Source organism: Marmota marmota, unplaced genomic scaffold (genome assembly GCF_001458135.2).
Source record: "Marmota marmota marmota unplaced genomic scaffold, marMar, whole genome shotgun sequence".
Classification (NCBI taxonomy): domain Eukaryota; kingdom Metazoa; phylum Chordata; class Mammalia; order Rodentia; family Sciuridae; genus Marmota; species Marmota marmota.
In genome coordinates, this window is record NW_026000185.1 from 16,180,516 (window position 1) to 16,205,417 (window position 24,902).

Here is a 24,902-nt window from a genome sequence, read left to right on the forward strand (position 1 = left end):
ATGAATGAGAAAGAGAAGTGGTGGCAGGACACACAGAGGGCCTGGAACCTAGAGAGGGTGGGTGACAAAGGAGGACCTTTCGTTTGCAAGAACACCTTCGTCTGCTCTCCCACCTTGAGGGTATAAAGGGTCTCCATTAAACTGGCGTACTCGGCAGGGTCGTCTTTCTGGAGGTAATTGTACTCCTGCCACGGGTTCTTGGCAGAGCTCCTCTTGTCTGTCAAGATGCTTTCCTGAAAGCTAGCCAGGCTCCAAGGGCTGTAGGAGTCGGACAGATACTTCCCCGCTGTGGACAGAATCCTGTAATGAAAGCGATGGCCATTATGCCCCGGGCTATTTTTAAGGAGCTCTTTTTCTCTGAGCAGTCAGATTATTCCTTTCTAAATTGTAAGACATCAAACGAGGCAGCAGAATGAAGGTCCAGTTCATAAGGGAATGAAGACAGCCTTCAATACTTAGGAGGGAACTGGACCTCAGGGGCGCAGTAGGGCCAAGTGATTTGGTTTCCTATTGAACACCCTAATGGACACCGTCTTCCTAATGAACACACGGCCTACCCAAGGGCAGCTCTCACATGCTGCCATCTGGGACGCAGTGTACATTCTATGTAGAACATTCTTGCTATATGCATATCACAGTGTGGAATAACCAGCTGCCAGGATGAGCAACCAACACTAAAGTCACAGAGACCACTGGGCAGGGCAGCGGGTGATCTGGTCCCTGGAGAATAGTGACAACTTGCCACATGCCTCTTTACCCACAGGATGCACCGTCCCACATGCTAGCTGCTTGCCGGGGAAATGCATGAGCGTGCACCGAGGAGGGAAAGCCACAGTTCCATCTATTTCCTCAGCTCATTTCCTTTTCACGATAAGTTGTTGCCCACTCTTCTGCCCTAGGAACTTGGACACTTACACTGGATTCCCAAAACCTGATTGTCCATTCAAGTTGTCCTACTATGACACTTTCCTGGTGAAACACAGATGCCCCTAGATTTACGATGGGGTTACGTCCAGCAACCCTTTATAAGTTGAAAGTGTCCCAGGTACAAAGTGCATCTGATCCACCCAACCTACTGGTCATCTTTGCTCACAACACAGCACACCATAGAGCACCAGTAGCTTCCCTTCTGGACCGCATGGCTAAGGGGAGCTGAGCCTCACTGTTGCTACCAACATGGTGAGAGAAGATGGTAGCCTGAACATCACCAGCCCAGAGAATACCAAAACTCAAAATTCAGAGTGTGGTTTCTACTGGATGTGCATTCCTTTCAGATCATCCTAAAGTTGAAAAATTATGAGCAAAACCATAGTCAGGGGCCTCTGTACCAGTGTTCCAAAGTGAGTGGCGGACACAGGAACACACAGAGAAACTGTAGTAATCTCCCTGTGTCTCACCCAAGCTGCCCAGGACTACAGAATCTCTCCAGTGACACCCAACCCAGCCCTGCTTTACTCGGGCCATAAATCACAAAATGACTCCTTCTGCAAAGAGGTGAGAGCCTGGTGGCAATGTCCGCTATCACTGCGACAGACAGGAGTGTTCTGAGCGATTGCTCTGCGCCCCCAGGGAGTGGTCCTGGTGAGAGTGTGGGTTCTGAAGGGGAGACTGATGGGGAGATAAGATAAGCTTTACAGGCGGCCACCACACATGCCACACAGGCTGTGCAGCCTCCCAAACAGGAACACGGATGGCGACTGTCCCTTTCCAGGCTCAGAGCAGCCAGGATGACATCACCCCCTTCAGAGGCTGCTCTCATCTTTAGCCAAGGTGGAGCCAGGCTCTCGCTTCTCGGGGATGCAAAACGCAGCTAGAGAGGTTCACTCTCACCCTCTCCTCCCTCTCACCTTCCTAACGGGACCCGCCTTAGCCTTTGGATGGTAAAGATCAAGGAAACCCTGCATGTCCTGATAAGAAAAGATGTCTGATAGATAGATATACTCAGAGAAATGCCAGCACAAGGTGACACGAGGGACGCTCACAAGCTCTGGTGACTCAGGCGACATCAAGGCTCAAGTCAGTGCCTCTCGGACAAAGCTATTTCTACAATTTTTTTTTTTAACTTAGAAAGTTATTACCTATAGCAAAGTCTACGCCTCAATGTCCCTTTGCCTATAAAAATGAGGTTAGAGTGGTAAGTGCCCACCTCCTCAGCCACTGGGGGGATTCATCTTAGTGGTGAAGCTCAGTAAGTGTTATAAAGGGGGAAGGGGACACAGGTGTAGGCCCAGCTGAGACAGGAGGATCACAAGTTCAAGCCAACCTGGGAAACTTAGTGAGATGCTGACTTAAAATTTTTTTAAAAAGGGGGCAGGGGGTCATCTGGGAATGTAGCCAGAGTGCGTGCGTGTGTGCTAGGCAAGCACTCTAACCACTGAAAGAAAGATGGAAATATGGGAAGTTGGCACCCTTTGGACGGAAAAAAATGGGCCAACGGGGCCGTCTCAGGGTGATGTAAAAGCCCTAGCAGCATCAGAGAAGAGGGGAACAGGGGGACCAAATTCTCCTTGCACAAACACCGGCTACACAGGCTTTTACTGCAGGCTGGGGAAGGCTGTCTGGTTCCCTGCTCTGTGAGATGGCCCGGGCCCTTCCCCACCACTGGAACACTGGCTATGGGGAAATGTGTTCGGAGCCCAATAACTGGCTTGACAAACATCAGTGAGCGCCCAGCCCATACACGATTTGGAAATAACATGAACTGTTTCCTCCTTTAGGCTGAGACCTCCACAGCTAACCAAAATCACATGACTGGTGCCAGTAGAACAGCCTTGCCCTTTATAGGTGCTCAATAAATGTTTAATGATGACAATAATGACACCTTGTATCTAGGTTCAGACAATTCATGAGCTTTCAGATTTGACCATATGCTGCCCTGTTGAACTGTACTGGATCAAGTTCCTCCACCCAAGAACCCCAGGGCCTGGGCGACACGACACCCCACTGCTACCTGTTGGCCAGCTGCTGCTCGAAGTCCCCACACTGCCGCAGGAGCTCTCCACAGGTGGCTATTATCCTAAACAAAACAAAACGCACTTCAAGTTCAAGTACCTGGAATGCCAACATTTACCAGACAAACATTGGCTCATTCATAAAAATTCTAACTATTCACTCCTTTTGGTGGAGCTGTGCTCTGGTGAAGTCGTGAACCCTCTGCTGGACCACCTGAGCCATTTCACTAATTAGTAATTAATATAAAGGTAAATGGTGGTCCCTTCCAATACCTTCCATGTTACTAGTGTCTCTGTTATGAACCACAATTCTATCCAAGTGTCTTTACATTCCAAAAATATTGGGCTTTATCTTTGAGAAAATGGTTTGGAAATTCCTGTATAATTTTAAAATCCATATGTATTACTTACAATCTGTTAGATGCCTACTTTTTATAAGGCATAGAACTGTTTTGACACTAGACGTCTAATCCTGTGAAAGGCAGATGAAGATTGATCCATTTGCTTCTCAGAGATAAGCCTAGTGACCATCACGTCTGTATTTCATGATCTTTTAATTTCCAAGTAATTTTACGCCAGACCTTAAACCCCAGCTAGATCCCTTCAACAGCAAACTCATAAGGTCAGGACAAATCCAAGGATTAAAAATATCTTTAGTTAACTTTTAACTTTCTCTAAAAGCGCCTGTCGTCACCAGGGTATCTGGGCATTCCATCATAAGAAAGGTTTATGAGAAAGTAAAATATTCCACTAGCCTCAGGTGCACAGAAAAAATCTGTGCAGAATATGTCCCTGTGTGCTACACCACCACAGATGACAGGGGACTCAGTTAACCTCTAGAACATCACGTCATTAAAAATTAAAAGTCCAAAACAGAGTCCACGAGGTGGTGATCCAACACGGTCCTGGGTGGTCCCGGGTCACTCTGGACAGCCTTCAGTGGGCCTGGCTGTGCTCTGGCATGGGTCACTGCATTGCACACTACATGTGTCACCAGTACTTGGGCCAGGGACCAGGCAAGAAATGTAAGTGGGTGACGAGGGCCAGACGAAGAATGGCTAGTCCCTTTAGAACTTGCATCCATGAGATTTCTTTTTATCCCAGCCAACAGAACAGCTGTTAGGCCACTTGGGAGCAGAGAACCTCAGCACTACAGAGAACACATGCCAGTCTCACAGGGACCTCGGCTGCCACCGCAGTACTACATTGTGACAATGCAGGCATGATAACACCAGAGCATCCAATTTTGTAGGCAACATTAGAAATTTGGGCGATGTTAAATCCGGTTTGTCAGTGTTGGTGACTAATCCAATTTAAATGCTATGATCAAAAAAACATGTCTGTAGGGCAAATCTGGCCATGGGCCACAGTCTGTACCCTCCAGCTGGTCATGTCCAGGGCCAGACCTTCTCAGGCTACTCCTGATTGTACTCCCACCTACCTACAGGCTTGGAGCAACAGGGCACCTACTCAGTGGCCCACAGGTCACAGGACTTCCCCAGGATCTGGCCACTGACAATGGCTTGACAGGGTCACCTGGATGCCTCTCACAAAACTTTTGTGTGACCCTTTCCAGGACACACAGTGTTGTCATACCACAGAATGTGTGGTTCTCAGATCCCAGAGGCAGGACCGCTGTTCATCCTCTAAAATATAAGCAACAAATCATTTCAGGGATGAAAAAGCTGCAGGCTAGAAGAAAAAACCTCACAACAAACCTAAAAAATTAAGTCATTAAAGAAGATGAAGCTGGGCGCAGTGGCACACACCTGTAACCCCAGGGACTCAGGAGGCTGAGGAAGGAGGACTGTCACTCCCAGGCCAGCCTGGGCAACCAGAGAGCCCCTTCTCAAAATAACAAATGAAAAGGGCTGGGGTATAGCTCAGTGGTGGAGGGCCCCCGGGTTCAATCCCCAGCACCCCTCAAAAAAGGGAAGACAAAGCTTTCCTAAGAACTTTAATTTATGAGCGGAGGAGTCTTTTTGGTGTTTTGTTGCTGCTGTTGGTTGGTTTGGTTTGTTTTTTGTTTATTGACGTGTTTTTGGAATCCAGAGTACTAGCTTTTTTAAAAAGGCAGTTGAAAAGCTGAGTGTAGTGGCGCCCATCTGTAATCCCAGCTACTCAGGAGACCAAGGCAGGAGGTCACCTGGGCAACTTAGCAAGACCCTATCTCAAAATAAAATTAAAAGGGTTGGGGATGTAGAGCTCTCCTGGGTTCAATCCCTAGTAATCTTAGAAAAATAAATAAATAAAAGAGGCAGTGAGATTAAAAAAAAAAAACAAAAACACCTGATAAACACATTTATTGTACAATTAGGCCCATGCTTAAATTGCAACCCCCATGTTACCTAATGGAGTTCTGAAAAGCTGTCCAGTCTTCTTGAAAAAGGGAGTTGGGAGGAATATCGTCCAGTTTGCACTTCTTTCGTATCGACTGGAGAGCACTGGTGAAATCGGACACATACCTAGAGGGAAGCGGAAAAATGACAGGTGTGTGAATAAACTCCGCCACTCCAAAGACGCCTGCAATTCCACAGCTTTGGACAAATTGCTGATTACCTTGAGAATGTCTGCGAGTGGCTCCCACCATGGGAGGAGAACACTAACAAACCTCTGACCACAAAAATGCCTTCTCGTTGTGGCAAGACCATCCTAACCACCTGGCAGGGCAGCCTTGAGAGATGCTCAAGATGAAGAGGAAGGTGACAGCCACTAAGTCAACTCCAATGACAATCAGGCAAGAGAGGGTGCTGGTAAATTCCCCTCATTCTAACAGATGCATGTCTTTGGAAGCAGATTTGAAGAACTATTTTGAAACTCACGTGTCTACTGTAATAACCAAATGTGACACAGGACACTGTGGGGCAGCTGCGGACATTCAGGGTACTTTTGTAAGCGAATCCCCTGAATTTAGACCCAATGGCCATGGCAGACGACCACACCTCCACAGCAGGCAAGGGCCCGGCTTCATCAGCACAGGATGGTAAACGTGGGCTCAAAGCCGGAAGACCCTCCCTCATGGACCGCAGCCTGCCCTCGCTGTGTGAACATGCTTCTTTCCTTGCACCCTCCACGCTATAATCAAACAACTCAGTGTGTGTGTGTTTGCTCAGTGCCTGTTGCTGTGGAGGCCTGAGAGGTCTGTGAGATCAGGGACTGTGCCTCTGTAACTCATGATGGGTCCTGAGGACCTAGCACTGGGCAGGGCATAAAGGAGACACTGGAAATAGTTCCTGAATGAATGACACTTGCCTGGCACTGTTGGACAAGCGCCTCTGGGTCATTGGGCCTCAGTTTCCTCGTCCTTAAAGTGGATTTAATGATGTCTTCTGTATCACCTCACAGAATTGTTGTGGTGATAAAATTAAATAAATGACATAATATACATTCTCTGGAAAGAATAAAATGACTGTTGATGTGGGATGGGTGGTGTTTCTAAGGATTTAAATTTCTTGGAACATTAACACATCAGTTCATGTCCTTGGGCAGGTCTGGTGGTGGCAAGGATGAAGTGAGGGTTCTGGCCTTTGGAAACCAAAAAACTTGTGACTTTGGGTACATCACAAGCAGCTTTCCCTCTCTGCCCTCTAAATCAAAAGCTCTGAGTGAGGGAGGTAGAACATGAAGCCCAGGGCCTGAAGAGTAAGTGTGTGCAGTGGAGAGAAAGGCCTTTCAAGGAGCCAAGTGGAAGAAAGTACCTCAGACCACATCCCCACCTGCAAGCCACACTGCTCCTCCCTCCACACAGGCTTCGGGCTTTAAAGCAGAAAGCTACAAAACTCGTGTTCCAGGGATGGCACCTTCCCTACCCATCAAGAGAGGGGACAGCTCCCTGAGGGAATTAGTTGTTAGGGAGCCTGGGCCTCAAGGGCAAATTAGCAGGGCAATGCCCAGGAACACCAGCTTCAGCTGTGGGAGGTTAAACAACTGTGTCACACCCTGCAACTATGACAAGCATGCATTAGAAGAATGTGCCATGCACTGTCCCCACGCTCTGCAGAAGTTCCTGACAGCGTCCCGGGGGAAGGTGAGCAGACAGGATATCTCATTATCCTTCCATCTGGAACTCAAAATGGGTTTATCATGAAATCTCAGATGAAAGGGTAGCCTTTACCACATTATTTTTGTCTTCAAACTCTCCAACTCTCTCTCACTATGCACATTTCCAAATGTCTACACACAGAGTCTCTGTGTTCGGGATTTTAATTACAAGCTTTGCTTAATATCAAAACCACCATGGAAAGAAGGTATTATTATCATCAATTTACTCAGAAGGAAGATATTAAGACTCAGAAAAGACTGGTGACATGCTCAAGATCCTAACCAGTAAGTGCCAGGACCTGAGCCCAGGCTGGTCCCATTCCAGGGCCCTCCCACCCACCACAGCTGCCAAGTCCCCCATTCTGTGGCCAGTACATCGTACATCGCCTGCTGTATTCTACAGTTTCCCTCTAGTTCAAGCCAGGCCCGTCTGCTCCTCCCTCCCCCTGTGCCCCTAACACCCTCCCAAGCCCGCCTCACCAGTGAACCACGTCCCATCTGAACCCTGCTGGAGTTAGCTTCAACCTGGTTTTCCTGACTAATTGTATAAACTTTAGCTATTTTAGTAAATCTTCCCTCCTAGAGGAGATGACCTGATTTCACCATACAGTTTGAATTTTTAATATGGATATTGTTTTTAAAAACAAAGTAAACAAATAATGAACAGAAGAACTAAAAGCAAAATTGTAAGTAGCAAAAGCTCAGAGAAGCAGGAGTTAGAGCAACAGCCTTAAGAAATCTCAAGACCTCACCTTTCATGTGGAGACAACATTTAAAGTTTGTTAAAATTTTTTTTCCTTAAAGTTTGCAGGGAAGAATCAGAAAACTAAAAGCAAAATGTTCAAAACTTAGTTACTCATGAGGTCTAAAAAGTGATTAGGAAGGGAGAAGACTTTCACATTTTTATGTCTTTTCATATTTTAGGGGGAATTATTTCTAAAAGCATCATTTCTGCTATTTCATAATAAAATTCTTAGATCAAAATTTAAAAAATCTTTCAGGGCTGGGGTTGTGGCTCAGTGGTAGAGCATTTGCCTAGCATGCACGAGGCACTGGGTTCAATCCCTAGCACCACATAAAAAGCTAAAGGAACTCAATAAAGGTCTTGTGTCCATCTACAACTAAAAATATTTTTTTAAAAATCTTTCCAGGACTGGGGCTGTGGCTCAGTGGTAGAACACTTGCCTAGCAAGTGTGAGGCCCTGGGTTCGATCCTCAGAACCACATATGAATAAACAAATAAAGTGAAAAATCCATTGGCAACTAAAAAAATTTTTTAAAAAAATCTTTCCATTCACAAAATCCTGATAGTGACATGAAAGAGTTAAAACTTTGATTAAATTTGCTGCTGTTGCATCTGCTTTTCTTTTTCTGGGAACACATCTGGGCTCATCTGGGCACAGTTCCAGCCTTAATGCCGACACTTGGAGCTGCCCTGTGAAGGTGGTGACAGCTCATGGCAGTGACTGAGGGCTCTGGCTCAACAGCCCTTAGATCTCCCAGGGGTGAGCTTGGTATTTCTGGAATGACAAGAGCTTTCTAAACTCCCCCAGCAAAACTGCTTCAGTTCAATACGGGGAGTTCTGAGACTCAGGGCAACTTCCTTGTGGAACACACTGCGAGGGAAGGTCCCTTGGAGAGTCTAAGAACGTACTTGTCTATAAACTAAGACTGGAGCCTGTAACTTCCTGAGGACCCTTGCACCTCAATTAAACAGGTCAGAGGATCCAGCCTTATACAGCTTTCTTTTTCTTCTTTCTGACAAAATGTAATTTAACTTTCCCTTTATTTTCCTTTCCTTTGGGAAACATCGTGTGTGTGTGTGTGTGTGTGTGTGTGTGTGTGCGCGTGTGTGTGTGTGTCTAAGCCCATACACACGCAGGCATGCACACTGAGCTTTGCACATGCAAAGCATACAGTCTACCACTGAGCCACACCCACAGACCCTTCAGTAACAGCTTTACTGTGATATAACTCACACACCACAGAACTCACCCATTTTAAAGAACACAATCCAACAAGTTTTTAGTGTATTTCCAAAGTTGTAAAACCACTGCCACACTTTAAACCGTTTTCCTCAGCCCAAAAAGAAACCCACACCATTTAGCAACCATCTGCTGTCTTCTCTCAGTTCCCCTGGCCTCAGGAAGCCACAAATCTACCTTTTTTTTATCTTATTTACAGACTTGACTACTCCGGGCATTTCATATAGATGGAATGACATAATATGGACTTTTGTGATTGGCTTCTGTCACTCAGCATGATGCTTATGTTGCTTATTTTGTATTTTTAATTATATTGGAATATATGTTTGTGCTCATTGATTTTAAAAAATAAAAAAAAATAACTAAAAAAGCTAAATCTCCTATGACTACAGTCTCAGTTTCCCCAGAGATAACCACTGTTTGGAGTGTCTTGCCTAACATGGGGTAAAAGTTCAGCAAACTTTTTCTATTAAGATCCAGATGGTAAATTTGTTGTTGTTGTTTTCTCTACACTGGGGATTGAATCCTGGGCCTTGCACATGCTAGGCATGTGTCTACCACTGGGCTACATCACCAGCTCCCAGACAGGAAATACTTTTGGACTTTTGAGTCACAAGGTCTCTGTCCCAGCTACTCAGCTCTGCCTTCACAGTGGGAAGGAGCCAAATGTCCCAGGCAAGTGAATGGCATGGATGTGTTCCAATAAAACTTTATTTATAAAAACAGATGGCAGAGCAGATTTGATTCATGAGCTGTAGTCTGCCCACTACTATTTGATAGGAATATGAGATACATTTTTAAAGTATAAAAAAAGGACCAAGGGGCTGGGGCTGTAGCTCAGTGGTAGAGTGCTTGCCTAGCATGCATGAGGCACTGGGTTCGATCATCAGAACCACAGAAAAATAAACAAATAAAATAGAGGCATTCTGTCCATCTACAACTACCAAAAAAAAAAAAAAAAAGAACTAGGACAGCACTTCTGGTTTTTTGTAAATAAAGTTTGGAACAAAACCACATCCATTTTTTTCTGCATTACTTAAGACTGTGCAGGGCTGAGGATGTGGCTCAGTGATAGAGCACTTGCCTAGCATATGCAAGGTCCTGAGTTCAATCCCCAGTGCCACCAAAAAGGACTATGCTGCAAAGGTCTCTATTACAGCAGAGACTGTAAGACCCAAAAAGACTGAAATATTCACTATCTGCCTCTTTTTAGAAAAACTGCAATCTTGCTCTAGAAAATGGACCCTACATTTTGTGTTCTTTTTGCATAATATATTAACTTTCTACATGATTCTGCAACTTGCTTTTTTTCACTGAATACTGTTTTGAGATCTGTCCATGTTGATATGTGTAGGTCTAATTCATACTTTGCCACACAGGGTTACCTCACGAATATACCGCATCTTATCTAGCCACTGCCTAATGGATGGTCATTTAGGTTTCTTCAAATGTTCCGCCTTTACTAATGATGCTGCAATGAACATCCTTAAGAACATCCTCTTGGGCCCAGGTACAAGTGTTTCTCCAGTGTTCACAACAGGGATAAAGAACACGTGTATTTTTAATTGGGACAGACAGTGCCTTCCAACATGGCCTACCCTGTTTTAGTTTCCCCAACCTTACTTGGCAAAGAGGGATTTCAGGGCTGTCAGCAGGCCGCAGGTCCCCAAGCCGTTGGTGAGCCTGGCACATCTGTCAACAGCTGCAGATGCCAGACTGAAGAGCTTGTTCACAGAGTGGCTCAGCTCCTGCACACAGTCCATCACTTCCCCGTGCTCCTGGTCAGAGGTGGACAAGCAAGAGCCACGTGAGACTCAAGAATACCGTGACAGACAACACGAAGCAGGCAGCCCACCCAGCCCTCTCCTCTCTGGAAAAATCACTTGAGGTTATCGGAAATACTGTCCTCAACCAGGACAGCTCTTCTAGAGCCCGAGCCCCATGGAGAAGGACAGTTGATGTGGCCAGTGACGCCACAGAAATAACTCACGGCAGAAAAGCATGACCAAATGTCTAGGCTGTCCCTACATTTTACATCTCTTTCCCCTTTTCCTGTGATTATTAAGATAGTACTTCCTCCTCTGGCTCTCAAGCTAGGACTCTAATTCTCCATACCAGTCACTCTAAATAAAAAGGTAGCAGAAGGAAAATGTTTCCCTCAAAAGCATGAAAGTAACTGAAGCAGAAGGAACTTTCTAGGTAAAATGGGGAAATAGCAAGAGGCAGCAGATTTTAACTTCTGTAAGATCAGTTCCTAAATGTCAACGCACTTCATGCTGGACAACCTCAAGTGACATGAAAACAAAATCACCTTTAAAAGGAGAAGCGCTCGATCCCCTCCCTCCTGCCCACACAGTCCCCTTAAAGCACTGTCCATGGATGTTAAGCTCCTGTGCCATCCACATCATCTTCCATAAACAGAAGTCCCCCTTAAAAATAAGTTACTAGGGGGCTGGGGTCTCAGCTCAGTGGTAGAGCACTTGCCTAGCACATGTGAGGCACTGGGTTCGATCCTCAGCACCACATACAAATAAATACATAAAATAAAGGTATTGTGTCCATTTACAACTATTAAAAAAAAAAAGTTACTAAATCAGAGTAAGCTTTCCAAAGAATTTAGGCCTCTCATTTTACTAGATCTCTATGGGGGATTTGAAATGGAACACTGGTAGCATATTTGCGGCCTCATTTTACATTTGGATGGCAAGAGCCCGTGAGGATTAAAAGCCATCTCCCCGCTCAGCTCTTTCTTTGTATACTTGACCCCACCCCCAACCCTCTGCCAGACTTGGCCGAAAGATCGGCACACAGAATGCTTCCCAAATGGCCAGTGGTGGCCCTGCCACGTTACCAAGGGCACAGCACTGATCTGGATGAGGAGGTTGCTCTCCTCCATCTCGCCGTACTTCAGCTGGTAGGGTCTATAGGGTCCGTACACGGCATCCACCAGCTCCACGACTTTCACCAGGTTGTGCTCCTCTTTAGGGAATCGGAAATTAAAAACAATAATGAACAAAGGATCTGAATTAATTGCTACAGAGCAACGGGAGAGAGGTACACTACTGGAACTCTTCCTGTTTTATCTTCAGGGGTGTCTACATTTTGTTAATCTGCTTTGATCATTCCAGGTAGCTTCTTCAACCTCATTTCAGTAAATATTTGGATACATTTGGTTTTTGTGCATTGTGTGCTGAAAATACAATTGAAAGTACAATTAAGACACCCATCCCCTTAATCCTACAACCCTTGGTAGTTGAGGATCCCTTCAGTGAAAACTCTGGTCAGGGTTAGGTTCTGCTACAGAGAAAGGTTCTGAAGGAAGTCTGTCTTACTCTTCCGAGTGTCCTTGGACTTTAGGGAAAGAGGAGAGCCCAAGTTTAGTTACATACAAATTTAAAACATGTTTGTATCCAAAATGTACATGTGCTTATTCTACAGTGCAGCAATTCAACTTCTAAGGATTACACCCAAGGAGCAAACAATAGTGCAGGGACACAGTGTACAAGCAAGAATGTTCTTGAAAACACTGCCAGGACAGGGCTGTGGAATCGATCTGAAGGCGATGAGTAAGTGCAGCAGCCTGCTGACTGATTCCTCACAATCTCTGCTCCCCTCCAACCTGTCCTCACACTGAAGTCAGAACACTCCCCAACAGAAGCCTGGCCACATCACTGCCCTACTTGCCTCTTCCCAAAGATCTCTACTGCTCTTCAGCTGGAAGTCAAACATCTTTTCTAGAACCTGCAAAGCCTGACCTCAGGAAGTGGAAGATGGTGGCAATCAGGAGTGAAGGCCCTGGTTATGCATTCAGATGCCTGTTCCCTCAATAACAAAATGAGGGAACTGATGCCAACAATCTTAAAAGGCTTTTGTTGAGTAGATAAAATGTGCCACATGCCAGATCTTTAATATTAATTCTATAGCCACCTCCTCCTTCATTCTTCTCCTGGCTTCCAGCCTCACAGGAACTTCCAGTCCCACGCTGAGCCTCCTGTGTGGAAGGACCCTGTTTCCCTACCTCTTTTCATCCTGCTAATTCCTTCAATACTCAACCAGCTTGATTCTGTTGGGCTCAATTATAAATGCTTAGGACCACCTGTTTTCTTGATAGTGCTCATCTCACTTTGTAATCATACATTCGTCAAGTGTGACGACCTGATTCTCTCCCACTGCGTACTCTAGGGACGGTGTCTGCTTTTGCTCATCTTTGCATCCTCAGCTTCTAAACTCCAGTACAGTCCTCTGGTGTTTGAATGAGTAAGTTAAAAATATGTTGACCTATCCAGAATGTGGTCATGAAAAATAATTGCATATATATTTGTGTATGTGTGTATCCTGATTGGGAACCAGGATTCTCACTGCAGGAAATGGGAGATGTAAGTGGGCTTGAAAAAGCAAAAAGTAAAAATTTTATAGCATTAAATCTGACTGGGAAATATCAGTATAAATTGCCAATTTTTTAAAAAAATATGTATTTCCTAGCTCTCTCCACCAAAAGAGCCTAGAAGTAATGATACCTCAGCAACAATGAACAGCTGTGGTGTTCAGACTCTCATTTCTAAATACCAATTTTCACCAGAAAAAACTAGTCTCCCTGGAAAAACAGCTGACTCCAGGTGAGGGGTAAAGGAAAGCACAGGTGCTTCTGGAATAGTCTGTGCCAAAAAGCAAGGAAGCATTCAAAGACTGATTAGAGACATGCCAAAAAGATATGAGAGTCAGCTGAATGGGGACCCACAGTCCAAAAATGAAACAATTTGGACATCAAAATGATTGGTAACAATGAGGGGGCTGGGGATATAGCTCAGGTGGAAAAGTGCTTGCCTCAAATGCACAAGGCCCTGGGTTCAATCCCCAGTATTGCAAAAAAAAAAAGAATGATAACAATTAAATCATAACACACTGGATTTTTTAAAATCCATGAATTTTTGTCCATCAAGTGGGCTTCTTTGTAAGTATTAAAAAAATAATAAAATATTTTTTAAAATCCATGAATTTATAGTGACATCAAGGAGGCAGAAAGGGGGGCTGGGTGTGGCTCAGTGGTAGAGTGCTTGCCTAGCATGCATGAGGCACTGGGTTCGATCCTCAGCACCACATAAATGTAAAATAAAGACATTGTGTCCACCTAAAAAAACTTAAAAAATAAATATTAAAAAAAAAGGCAAAAAGGGAAATTCTTCTTCATAAGAGAATGCCAGCAGATAATTGTAGAATGAATGATATAATTACGAAATCACCATTTTACAATCAGCACTGTAAGAATTCATTAAGGCAAGGCTCATCGATGGGTGCTGATATCACTGGGCAATTGTTTCTTGGGGAATGGCATATTCCTATGAGCTCACAGTATCACCCCACAAATTACCTAATAATTACAAAGAGGAAAAGGTAACGACAATGGGGAGATCTGGAGGATACATTTACAATGTGATTAATCTAACCTGTCACCGGCAATTCGACATTATGTGTTTCCTGAGGTGATGCAATGGGAAGTCACATCAGCATCAATGCAACAGTTTTGCTAAAAATGTTTGAGATAAATCTACTAATAAAAGCCTGGAATGTGGAGCATTCCATAAGAAAACGACCTTTTCTTCTTCAAAAACGTCCATGTCATGAAAAACAAAAAAGAAAAATGAAATGACTGTTGTAGATTAAAAGAGATTATAATCTACAGAAACAGGACAATCGAGGCAATGTATGTACGTGAACCGGAGGTCAGTGCATGGCAGAGGTGGGGAAGCCGCTATGCAGACACCTGTGGAACTGGGGAAACCCGAGCACTGACTGCACATTAGCTGACAATATGAAATCAAAATTAAATTCTTGGGTGTGATAATAATATTCTACTGAAACCAAATTTAAGAATATAAACATACGGATACTCATACGCAAAATCTGCACATATATATAATCCCAAAATGCTGTTTTAGAAGGCAGGTTGAGGATGATTTTTTTTCCCCTTCCTTGTATTTTCAGGATGTATCTATAATAAATACATATTGCTTGTTAACTATAAAATCAACTTAAGTTACATTTTAAAAATTTGCTTTCTTTTCCATAATCTTTTATATTTTAAATTATATCATGTATGGGTATTTGTTAGTAAAATAACAGAAACATGTTAAAGGTAAAATAAAAGTTAGAAAATATAGCTGAAATATATTTGATAAACAATAGGAAAAAGTCCACTATATAAGAATCTTTTAGGAGCATGTCAAAATTTTAAACATGGTTATTTCTAGCAAACAGGACTATAGGAGACTATGTAACATATATTTTTGTTGCTTTTTACAAACATATTTAATAACACTATTTTAAATAAATTACTCTACGACAAGAAATAGATTAAAACTCCAAGCAAAACAGGCAAATAAGCAACCAAAAAAGAAAAAGAGATCATTTTATAATATAATTTTCAAACTTGCTAATGCTGAAGTAAATTAAAATGATATATTATTAATTGTATAAGAATCTGACAACGATGGAAGAGGCAGGAGCGACCTGGTGCCTTTATTCACTACTATACAAAAATTGGCAGAAACTTTCTAAAGAGCAAAGTAGGAAAAACATCTTTCAATTTTCCACTTCTTCATGACTACAATTTAAAATTTATCCTAAGGACCAATCAGAATTAGGTTTAAACATTAATGGGTAATATAGTTCATAACAGTTGTACTTATAATAGTGGCTAAAAAATTATAAGCCACTGCCAGGTGCAGTGGTGCACGCCTGTGATCCCAGTAACTCGGGAGGTTGAGACAGGAGGATCATAAGTTCAAGGCCAGCTTCAACAACTTAGTGAGACCCTGCCTCAGAAGAAAACATTAAAAAAGGGTTGGGGATATAGCTCAGTGGTAAAGTACAGATGGGTCCAATCCCCTGTACAAAAAAAAGATTAATTTAAAAAACAATTAAATATAATTGTTTATAATTAAATATATAATTTTTAAAAAATTTAAAAATACGTGTGTGTGTGTGTGTGTGTGTATACAATAAAGGTATTGTGTCCATCCACAACTAAAAAAACATAGATTAAAAAAACAGATCTTGGGCTGGGGATAGAGCTCAGTTGATAGAGTGCTTGCCTCACATGTACAAGCCCTGAGTTCAATTCCCAGCACCATAAAAATATATAGCACATGCTAAATATTTTTATTAATGCTTAAAACAACGTGCATTTACATTTGAATTACCGGGAAGAAATGCAATGCTGTCAATGACTCTGAGTGATGAAGCTATGGGTCACTTTTAGCCTCTCTTTTTATTTTTTGTGTTTCCAAAGTATTTTTCAATTAAAAGTAAAACAAAACATTATTTTGAAACCTTCCACAGCCATTGTCAGAAATCTGTACTCCCATGGCCGATGACAAAGCACTCCTCTATCTGACTCTGCAGAGGGTGGTTCTCCTCGTTTAGGAAAGTCCATGGCCGTGGGCGGAATGGAACCTGTCCCCTGCCCTGCCTTCGTCCCACTCTGCTCCAGCAGGATCCACAGCCTGCACACTCTGTAGCCACCTGCCAGGGCAGCGTGGTCCTCTGGAAGCCACCCACATCCACCATGCCTCTCCCACACCTAAGGTGAGTGTGCCAAAAACACCTCTGACTCATCAGGAACCTGAACAACAAACACTCCCTGGAATGTCCAGGCAATTAAGCACAAATGTCATTAAAGAGAATCACTATTAAATAAACGCAGTGAGTGACACACAGCAGCCACATGGCAGAACAAGGCCTTCCTCAAGCAACTTCCTGATTTGACAGCAGCATGTGTCACGAGGTCTATGATATCTAAAAATTTATGATGGTTTTAACACGGGCGGAAAACAGCTAGGAAAATGCACCATCCCATGCATCATCCCCCCAAATGGGAATGAGGAGTGAGTGCTTTTCTCTCAGCCACCAGGAGAGCCCTTTTCCACACAGCTACCTGTAGTCCTAACACAGCTCCGCTGTCACAACAAACTTGTTGTTGCCCCTTCAGAAGCCCCTACAACCTAAGTGTCCCCTCAAACTTACTTTTGAGGTTGAACTGTCTAAGGTTTCGTGACTCGAAATGAAGAGAACACTATCCTCCCAGGGAAGCCTGTTGCCAGCTCCTGCCACCTGTGTCTACCTGCCTCTTTCACATGCTAAGCCACAGCAGAAGGTCCATCAGTTCCCAGAGCTGAGAAAGCACTAGACAATACCTGGGATACTAGACAAGTATATTAAAGCCACTTCCCTAAGGGCAGTTTCCGTGGACAACCTTCCATATGTGTTGGAATCCTCCCCTTTCTGCACAGTCCCCTGAAAAAGAAACAAACCCAGGCCCCAGAAGCTGCAAAACAGCAAGTAAAGACAAGTCGGAGAAGGGAGGAAGGAATGCCTACGTAGGTGGGGGAGCAGTGCCACCTCCAACCCCTTGGCAAAGTGGGCAGTGGTGTCGTAGAACTCCAGCAGTTTGGTGAGCTCCAGCTCGGGTCCCGCTCTCTCCACGCCAGCGCTGAGGCAGATAGGCAGGGAGGGCACCAAGGCCCCCAGGGTCTGGATCAGCAGCACTGTCACAACCTCGTGAGGGTTCTTGAAAACCTGCAGTGGGAAACAGGCAGCTGTGTCAGCTCACGCCACCAACAGGACAGAGTTCTTAAAGAAGCTGTTTTCTGGATCACTCAAAGAAATCCCCTTAATAGGTAAAAAGTGACTAGTCAAGAGCTACAAGCCCAAAGGTCCCCTCACTGCAGAGTGAACGTGCTCAGAAAGCACAGCAAATCTGCAGGACCTGGAAGGCGTCCAGAATGATGGGACAATGTCCTGTCCTGTCTACTGCTGCCCACCCCCCCAGTGCCTTCCTATTTACAAATTTACTAAATGCTTTCCTGCGGTGTTTAGATGGTACCAGAAACTGACTGGAGGGAGGGCTATGAAGGTGCCAAAGGAGAAATGGCTTTGGGGCAGGGGTGGGGGCACCAGTGAAAGAAAAGCAATCCACTGAATCACAACTGGAAGGATCTTTATGCAGATTCAGTCTGGCTGCAGCCTCTCCTTGACACTGATCTTGATGGATTCTCTTAAGGACCACAAGGAAGAGTGTACCTAGACCCGTTAAAATTATTCATTGATAGTCTTTTCTCTCTCATTATATGTACTTTAGATTTCTTGGGAAATTTTTGAATAATGTACATAGTTCACTTAGAAGGGGGTTCTCTCTATACCACAGGGCTGGTTAAGTACTTTTTTGTTAAAACATAACCTAGATATATACAAACATGAGATGATACAAGAACTTTTTTTTAGGAAAATCCAAGGCCAAAAAAAGTACAAATTTAAAACTATAAACCCAAAAGAATTCAAAATTTCACTACAAAATACTCTGAGATAAATGAAAATGAAAAGAACAAAACAAAACTTACAGGATGCAGCAAAAGCAATACTAAGAGGCCTGCAGAGCTGCAGGTGTGTATGATTAGAAAAAGAAAAATCTCACATGCACGACCTAAGCGCTCACATTAAAGAACTAGGGGGAAAAAGATCAAATTAAACCCAAGGTTAGCAGAAGAAAATAATATGGATTAAAGTAGAGATAAATAAGAGGATAGAAAATCAACAAAAGTAAAGTCTTTTACACCAGAAATTGCAAGGTGTTTTTGCAAAGATTAATTAAAAAAAAACTGCTTTTACCTGGACTGATTAAGAAAAAAAGAGAAAGAACTTAAATTACTAAAATCAGATATAAAATTAAGGCATTGTACCAATTTTACAGAAATAAAAAAGATTATAAGGGAATTCTGTGAACAACTGTATGCCAACAAACTGAATGAAATGGACATATTCCTAGAACACAACCCACCAAAACTGGCTCAGGAAGAGAGAACTGGAATCCTCCTCTACCTATAGTAAGGACATTGAATCAATAATCAAAACCTCCCCTCAAAAAAAGATCAGAATCAGGAGCTGGGGATGTGGCTCAAGCGGTAGCGCGCTCGCCTGGCATGCGTGCGGCCCGGGTTCGATCCTCAGCACCATGTACAAACAGAGATGTTGTGTCCGCCCAAAACTTAAAAAATAAATAAATAAATATTAAAAATTCTCTCTCTCTCTCTCTTTAAAAAAAAAAAAAAAAAAAAAAAGATCAGAATCAGATGACTTCACTGGTGACTTCTACAAAATATACAAGAAGAATTAAGGCCAACCCTTCTAAAACACTTGGAATAAAACTGAAGAAGAGAGAATATGCTATGGTCTGAACTGTGTTCCCCTGAAATTTGTACGTGAAGTCCCAATCCCAATACCTTGAATGTGACTATATTTGCAGCAAGACCTTTAAAAAGGTAGCAAAGGGGAGCTGGGGTTGTGGCTCAGTGGTACAGTGCTCACCTAGCACATGTGAGGCACTGAGTTCAAACCTCAGCACCACATAAAAATGAAATCAAGATATTATGTTCACCCACAACTAAAAAAAAACATTAAAAAACAAAGGTAGGGCTGGGGATGTGGCTCAAGCAGTAGCGCGCTCGCCTGGCATGCGTGCGGCCCGGGTTCGATCCTCAGCACCACATACAAAGAAAGATGTTGTGTCCGCCCAAAACTGAAAAATAAATAAATAAATATTTATCTCTCTCTCTTAAAAAAAAAAAAAAAGGTAGCAAAGGTACTATGATGTAATCTGGGTGAGCTCTAATCCCCTATGACTGGTGTTCTGATTCAAAGAAAAGATCAGGACAACAAACACATATGGAGTAAGGACACAGGGAGAAAACGGCCTTCTGCAAGTCTGCAAGGAGACTTCTGAAGAAGCAATCCTTATCTTGGACTCCAAGACTTTAAGAATTTTGAGGAGATTAATTTCTGTTGCTTAAACTTGCCAGTCCAAGATACTCCCTTACAACTAACACAGAACACTTCCTAACTCATTCTGTGTGGTCAGCATCACCCCAATATGAAAAGCAGATAGAAACTGTTGGGAAAACATATAATGGCAGCAGCACTCCAGAGAAAAACCCCAACATGGTGCCTAACAACCCTCTTTCTCCTCTTTTTTCTTTCACTGGCACGAAACGTTCCCGCCGGCGCCAATGTTCAAATCCTGCAGGTGGGAAACCTTAGCCCCAATAAGAATTAACTTCTTGGGCTCCAGAACTGACATATGGAAGAGCTTGCCAATAGACGGGCGACCCGTTATCTACCTCAGCCCTGCTACCTCTCCTTAGACCTATATAAACCCACAGCCTTTTGTAATAAAGCGGAACCTCTCCGGTGATCTGTGTCGTGTGGTGTCTCCCATTCGTAGTGTGGTGCGGCGTCTTACAGAAACACTGCAAGAAAACCACAGACCAATATCCCTTGTAAATGTATAAGCAAAAATCCTCAACAAAGTACTAGAAACTGAATTCAGCAGCACACTAAAAGGAGTAAGCACCGTCGTGAAGTGAGATTTACTCCTGGAATGCAAGAACAGTTCAATGTAAAAAAATTAATCAATTTAATATATCATGCCAACAGAATGAGGGGAAAATACATATGACCACCTCAATTAATGCAGAAAATCCATTTAACAAAATACCCTTTCATGACAAAACATACAACAAACTAGGGATAGAAGGAAACTTCTTCCAGATGCTAGGGCCATAGGTGAAAACCCAGCTCACATCAGACTCAATGGTGAAAGACTGAACGCTTTTCCTTCTAAGTTCAGGAACAAGTCAAAGAAGCCTACTTTTGCCACTCTATCCAACATAGTACCGGAAATTCTCGCCAGAGCAACTGGAAAAGAACAAGAACAAGAAATAAAAGGTGTCCAAATTGAAAACAGAGTGATCTCTGTTTACAGATGACATGGTTTTATGTGTAGAAAATCCAAAATAATCCACAAAATACTGTTAAGAGTTAAAATTCAGCTATGTTGCAGGTAATAATATCAACACACAAAATCAGTTGTCTGTCAACACACTAACAATGAACAATCTGAAAAGGAAATTAATAAAACAAGTCCATCTGCAATAGCATCAAAAAGAACCAAGTATTTAGGAATAAACTTAACCAAAAAGCTGAACAACTATACACTGAAAACTACAAAACAGCAAGAAATGAAAGAAGACAAATATGTGAAGACATCCCATGTTCATGAATCTGAAGACCTAGTGTTCTTAAGATGTCAACACAACCAAAGTCACCTTCAGATGGAATGCAAGCACTGATCAAAACACCAATAGTATTTTTTTTTTGAGGAATAGAAAAATCCATTCAAAAATTCATTTGAATGCATGGGTTTGGATTTATGTAGGCTTGACCCTGGGCCTCTCATAGTGTCCCATGCCAGGGCAAACTATGCCCCCAAACCGTTGCCTGGCCTCTGTGTCCACAGGCTGCTGGCACTGAAGTGGGTCGCACAGTGCATAAAGGAACAGCCACAAAGACAACTCATCTGGAAGCTCAAGGTACCCCAAGTAATCAAAATCGTCTTGAAAAAGGAGAGCAAAGCTGAAAGACTCGCCCTGTTTAGTTTCATGAAGAAAGGGGAATATTATGGTCTGAACTGTGTCCCCCTAAAATTTATAAGTAAAGTCCTAATCCCAATACCTCAGGTGTGGCTGAAAACTTTTTCAAAAGTATAATGATAGCATAAGGACAGACACAGACCAGTGGACTAGAACAGAAAGCCCAGAAGCAGACCCAGACATCTAAGGCCAATTGATTTAAACCTGGGTGCCAAGGCCATTTCATAGGAAAAGCACAATCATGGCAACAAATGGTTCTCAGAAAACTGGATGTCCGCATGCAAAAGAACAAGGCAGGCCCCGGATCTTACACTGTGTAAAAAGTTAACCTGAGAAGGATTAAAGATCCTTAGCAACTGGTTATAGGATGGCCATGCACATGGTCCAAAATATGTATATATTTTTTTAATTCTCAGAGAATTTACAAAACTGCAAAGAACATTTGTTTCCCTTGATACATCCTACATTAGACTCCACATAGTGCCACCCTGCTAGAGTCTGGGACAAAGAAATAGGGGGGAAGAAACAATCAAATCCAATAAATTATAAAATGACCAACTTGTGGCAGATGCTCCAATCTATATTTCCTGAGCCAGTCATCCAGCCATCTACTGGAAGTCACGGTTAGACTGACACTTGGGAACTTAAAAGCACCCATAATTAGAATCCATCATGTCCCCACTGAACTCCACAGGTGTTCCCTTCAACTTCCTACTTCTGTCAATCATGTCTCCACTCACCAGGATGAAAATCTCCCTTCTGACTTTCCTTTCTTTGAATCCCTTTATTGGTTACTAACAATTGTTTCAATGATTGTTCCTTCATCAACTTGAACAGCACCACATCATCCCTACCAGGCAAAGGCTGTCTGTCTCCCAACTCTCCTTAGCAATTCACCCTATGTATCACCACCAAATTCTTTTTTTGTGGAGTGGGGGTAGGGGTGGGGGGCAGTACCAGGGATTAAACTCAGGGGCACTGAGCCCCACCCCCAGCCCTATCTGGTATTTTATTTAGAGACAGGGTCTCACTGAGCTGCTTAGTGCCTCACTTTTGCTGAGGCTGACTTTGAACTCACGATCCTCCAGACTCAGGCTCCTGAGCCACTGGGATTATAGGCATGCTCCACCACGCCCAGTTCCACCAAATTCTTTATTTTAAATTTACTTCAAAAGTTCTCTTATATTTCGTATTTTTAAATATTGCGAGACTTGCCCATTATTCATAGTTTGGTATTGTTACTCTTTTTATTGTAGCCGTCTGGTGGGTGTGTGCAGCAGTATCCCACTGTCGTTTTAATTTGCATTTCCCTGATGACTAAGGGCACTGAGCACCTACTTGTGGGCTTACTGACCATTCATATCTCTTCCTTTGTGAAGTGTCTATTCAAGTTTTTTGCCCATTTAAAAAACTGGGTTGTTTGCCTTTTTGTTTTTTAATTGTAGGAGTACTTTATATATTCTGGATATAAGTCTTTGTCAGATATGTTTGTAGATGTTTTCTTCCAGTCTATGACTTAAGCAGAGGTTCTAATTTTGATGAAACTTAATTCATCAGGTTTGGTTTGTTCTGGTCTGGTCTGGTTTTTGCAGTGCTGGGGATCCAACCCAGGGCCTCACACATGCTACGCAAATGCCCTACCACTTAGCTACACCTCCAGCCCAGTTTTTCCATATCTAGTTACTATTTTCTACAGCTAAGGGTCATCACTGAGCCCCCAAGTTCTAAGTCTGTAAACTTCTGTTGTTCTTTCGAAGTGGCCACAGAATCTTTTTTGTCCAGTTACTTTAAAAAAGGGGAAACCTCTAAACATAAGGGGTTTAGGGGTCTTAATTGAAACATGCATTTTAAAAAAATGCCACTAGAGGTCTAGAACATGACTTCACATATCGACCAACCAATGAGAACTCTCTGGAATACAACCATAGTCTAACTTCACCCCCACCCCCAAGTCATTTAAGTAAGACCAGACTTATCAACTTGGGCCACAGAAAGATAGTCCAGCCCTGCCTTCACTACACACAAAAGCTAATTCAGGATGGACCACGGATCTAAATGTTAAAAGCTAAACAAACTCGTAGAAGAAAACATGGAAGAATATCCTTGAAACTTGAGGACTAGCAATGACTTCTTAGGATACAGAAAGCAACAACCATAAAAGAAAAAACAAAATGATAGGCTTCATCAAAATCGAAACTCCTACTCAGGGCTGGGATGTAGTTCGGTGATGGAGTGCTTGCTCAGTGCCTGCCCAGCACCTGCAAAGGCCTGAGTTTGATCCCCAGCATTGCAAAAAAAGTTTAAAAATTAAAAATAAAACCTCTGTTCGAGCCACAGACTGCAAGAAAATGTGCAAATGTCTACAAACATATCTGACAAAGGACTTGTCCCCAAAATATATAAAGAACTCCTACAACTAAATAATAAAAAGGCAAACAACCCAATGTTTCACATGGGCAAAGGACCTGAATAGACACTTCACAAAGGAAGACATCCAAATGGCCATGAAGCACATGAATAGGTGCTTAGTGCCCTTAGTCATCACGGAAATGCAAATTAAAACCACAATGGGACACTACTGCACACCCATCAGAATGGCTAAAATTAAGAAGACAGACAACACCCCATGTTAGCAAGCACAGGAAGCAATCAGAACTCTCACACTGTGTGGGAGTGCAATAAGGACAAGTACTTTAGAAAAAGGCCTGGCAGTTTCCTATAAATCCAAATATACACCTGCCCTATGATCTCAGAATTCCACTCCTAGGTGTTTACTCAGGAGATATGAAGACATGTGTCTTAAAAAAAAAACACTTATAGAACAATGTTCATAGCAGCTTTATTCATAGTAGTCCCAAACTAGAATGAGATCAAGTAGATCAAGTGTCCATCAATAAGAAAATGTGCAAACAAAACGATGTCTCAGTGGTAGAGCTCTTGCCTAGCATGTGTGAGGCACTGGGTTCAATTCTCAGCACTGCATATAAATAAATGAATAAAATAAAGGTTCATCAACATCTCAAAAAAATTTTTTTAAATGATGTCTATTTGGGCTGGGGATGTGGCTCAAGTAGTAGCGCGCTCGCCTGGCATGCGTGCGGCCCGGGTTCGATCCTCAGCACCACATACAAACAAAGATGTTTTGTCCGCTGATAAATAAATAAATAAATATTTAAAAAAAAAAAAAATGATGTCTATTCACATCATGTAACAGAATGTAACAGAATTCAGCAATAAAAGGGAACAAACTAGCAATACATACAAATGAGTAAGTCTCAAAAACCCACCAGATGAAAGAAACCTTGCCACAACAACAAAGATGCTTTGCCACAGGGTGTTTTCCATCTGCGGGAAATCCCACAGCAGGCTAAATTAATTTATATGGGGGGAACATGAGAGCAATAGCTGCCCGGGAAGAAGTATGAGAGAATTTTCTAGGTGGATGG

General features: G+C 42.9%; 1 protein-coding gene, 1 long non-coding RNA gene and 1 other non-coding gene across 6 annotated transcripts in view; 2 read left to right on the top strand and 1 right to left on the bottom strand.

The window, feature by feature from the left end:
* Cog7 (component of oligomeric golgi complex 7) overlaps positions 1-24,902 on the bottom strand; it is a 64,142-nt gene that overhangs the window by 20,508 nt on the left and 18,732 nt on the right. For 3 of the 4 annotated variants that reach the window (XR_001504079.2, XR_007342678.1, XM_015491168.2), the window contains exons 7-12: positions 17,353-17,551; positions 11,829-11,956; positions 10,601-10,755; positions 5,300-5,416; positions 2,951-3,016; positions 114-300 (exon numbers count right to left, since the gene is read on the bottom strand). Coding sequence is in view for 2 of the 4 variants with exons in the window: in XM_015491168.2 (XP_015346654.1) it covers positions 114-300; positions 2,951-3,016; positions 5,300-5,416; positions 10,601-10,755; positions 11,829-11,956; positions 17,353-17,551 (852 nt within the window). In the remaining 2 variants the exon portion in view is untranslated. The remainder of the gene's footprint in view (positions 1-113; positions 301-2,950; positions 3,017-5,299; positions 5,417-10,600; positions 10,756-11,828; positions 11,957-17,352; positions 17,552-24,902) is intronic. The other variant, XM_048789650.1, reaches the window with a different exon arrangement.
* Positions 8,164-14,116, top strand: LOC125612339. The gene is made up of 2 exons (XR_007342679.1): positions 8,164-8,709; positions 10,357-14,116. It is a non-coding gene; the product is annotated as an uncharacterized LOC125612339 (long non-coding RNA).
* Positions 21,221-21,353, top strand: LOC125612426. The gene has a single exon (XR_007342788.1). It is a non-coding gene; the product is annotated as a small nucleolar RNA SNORA42/SNORA80 family (small nucleolar RNA).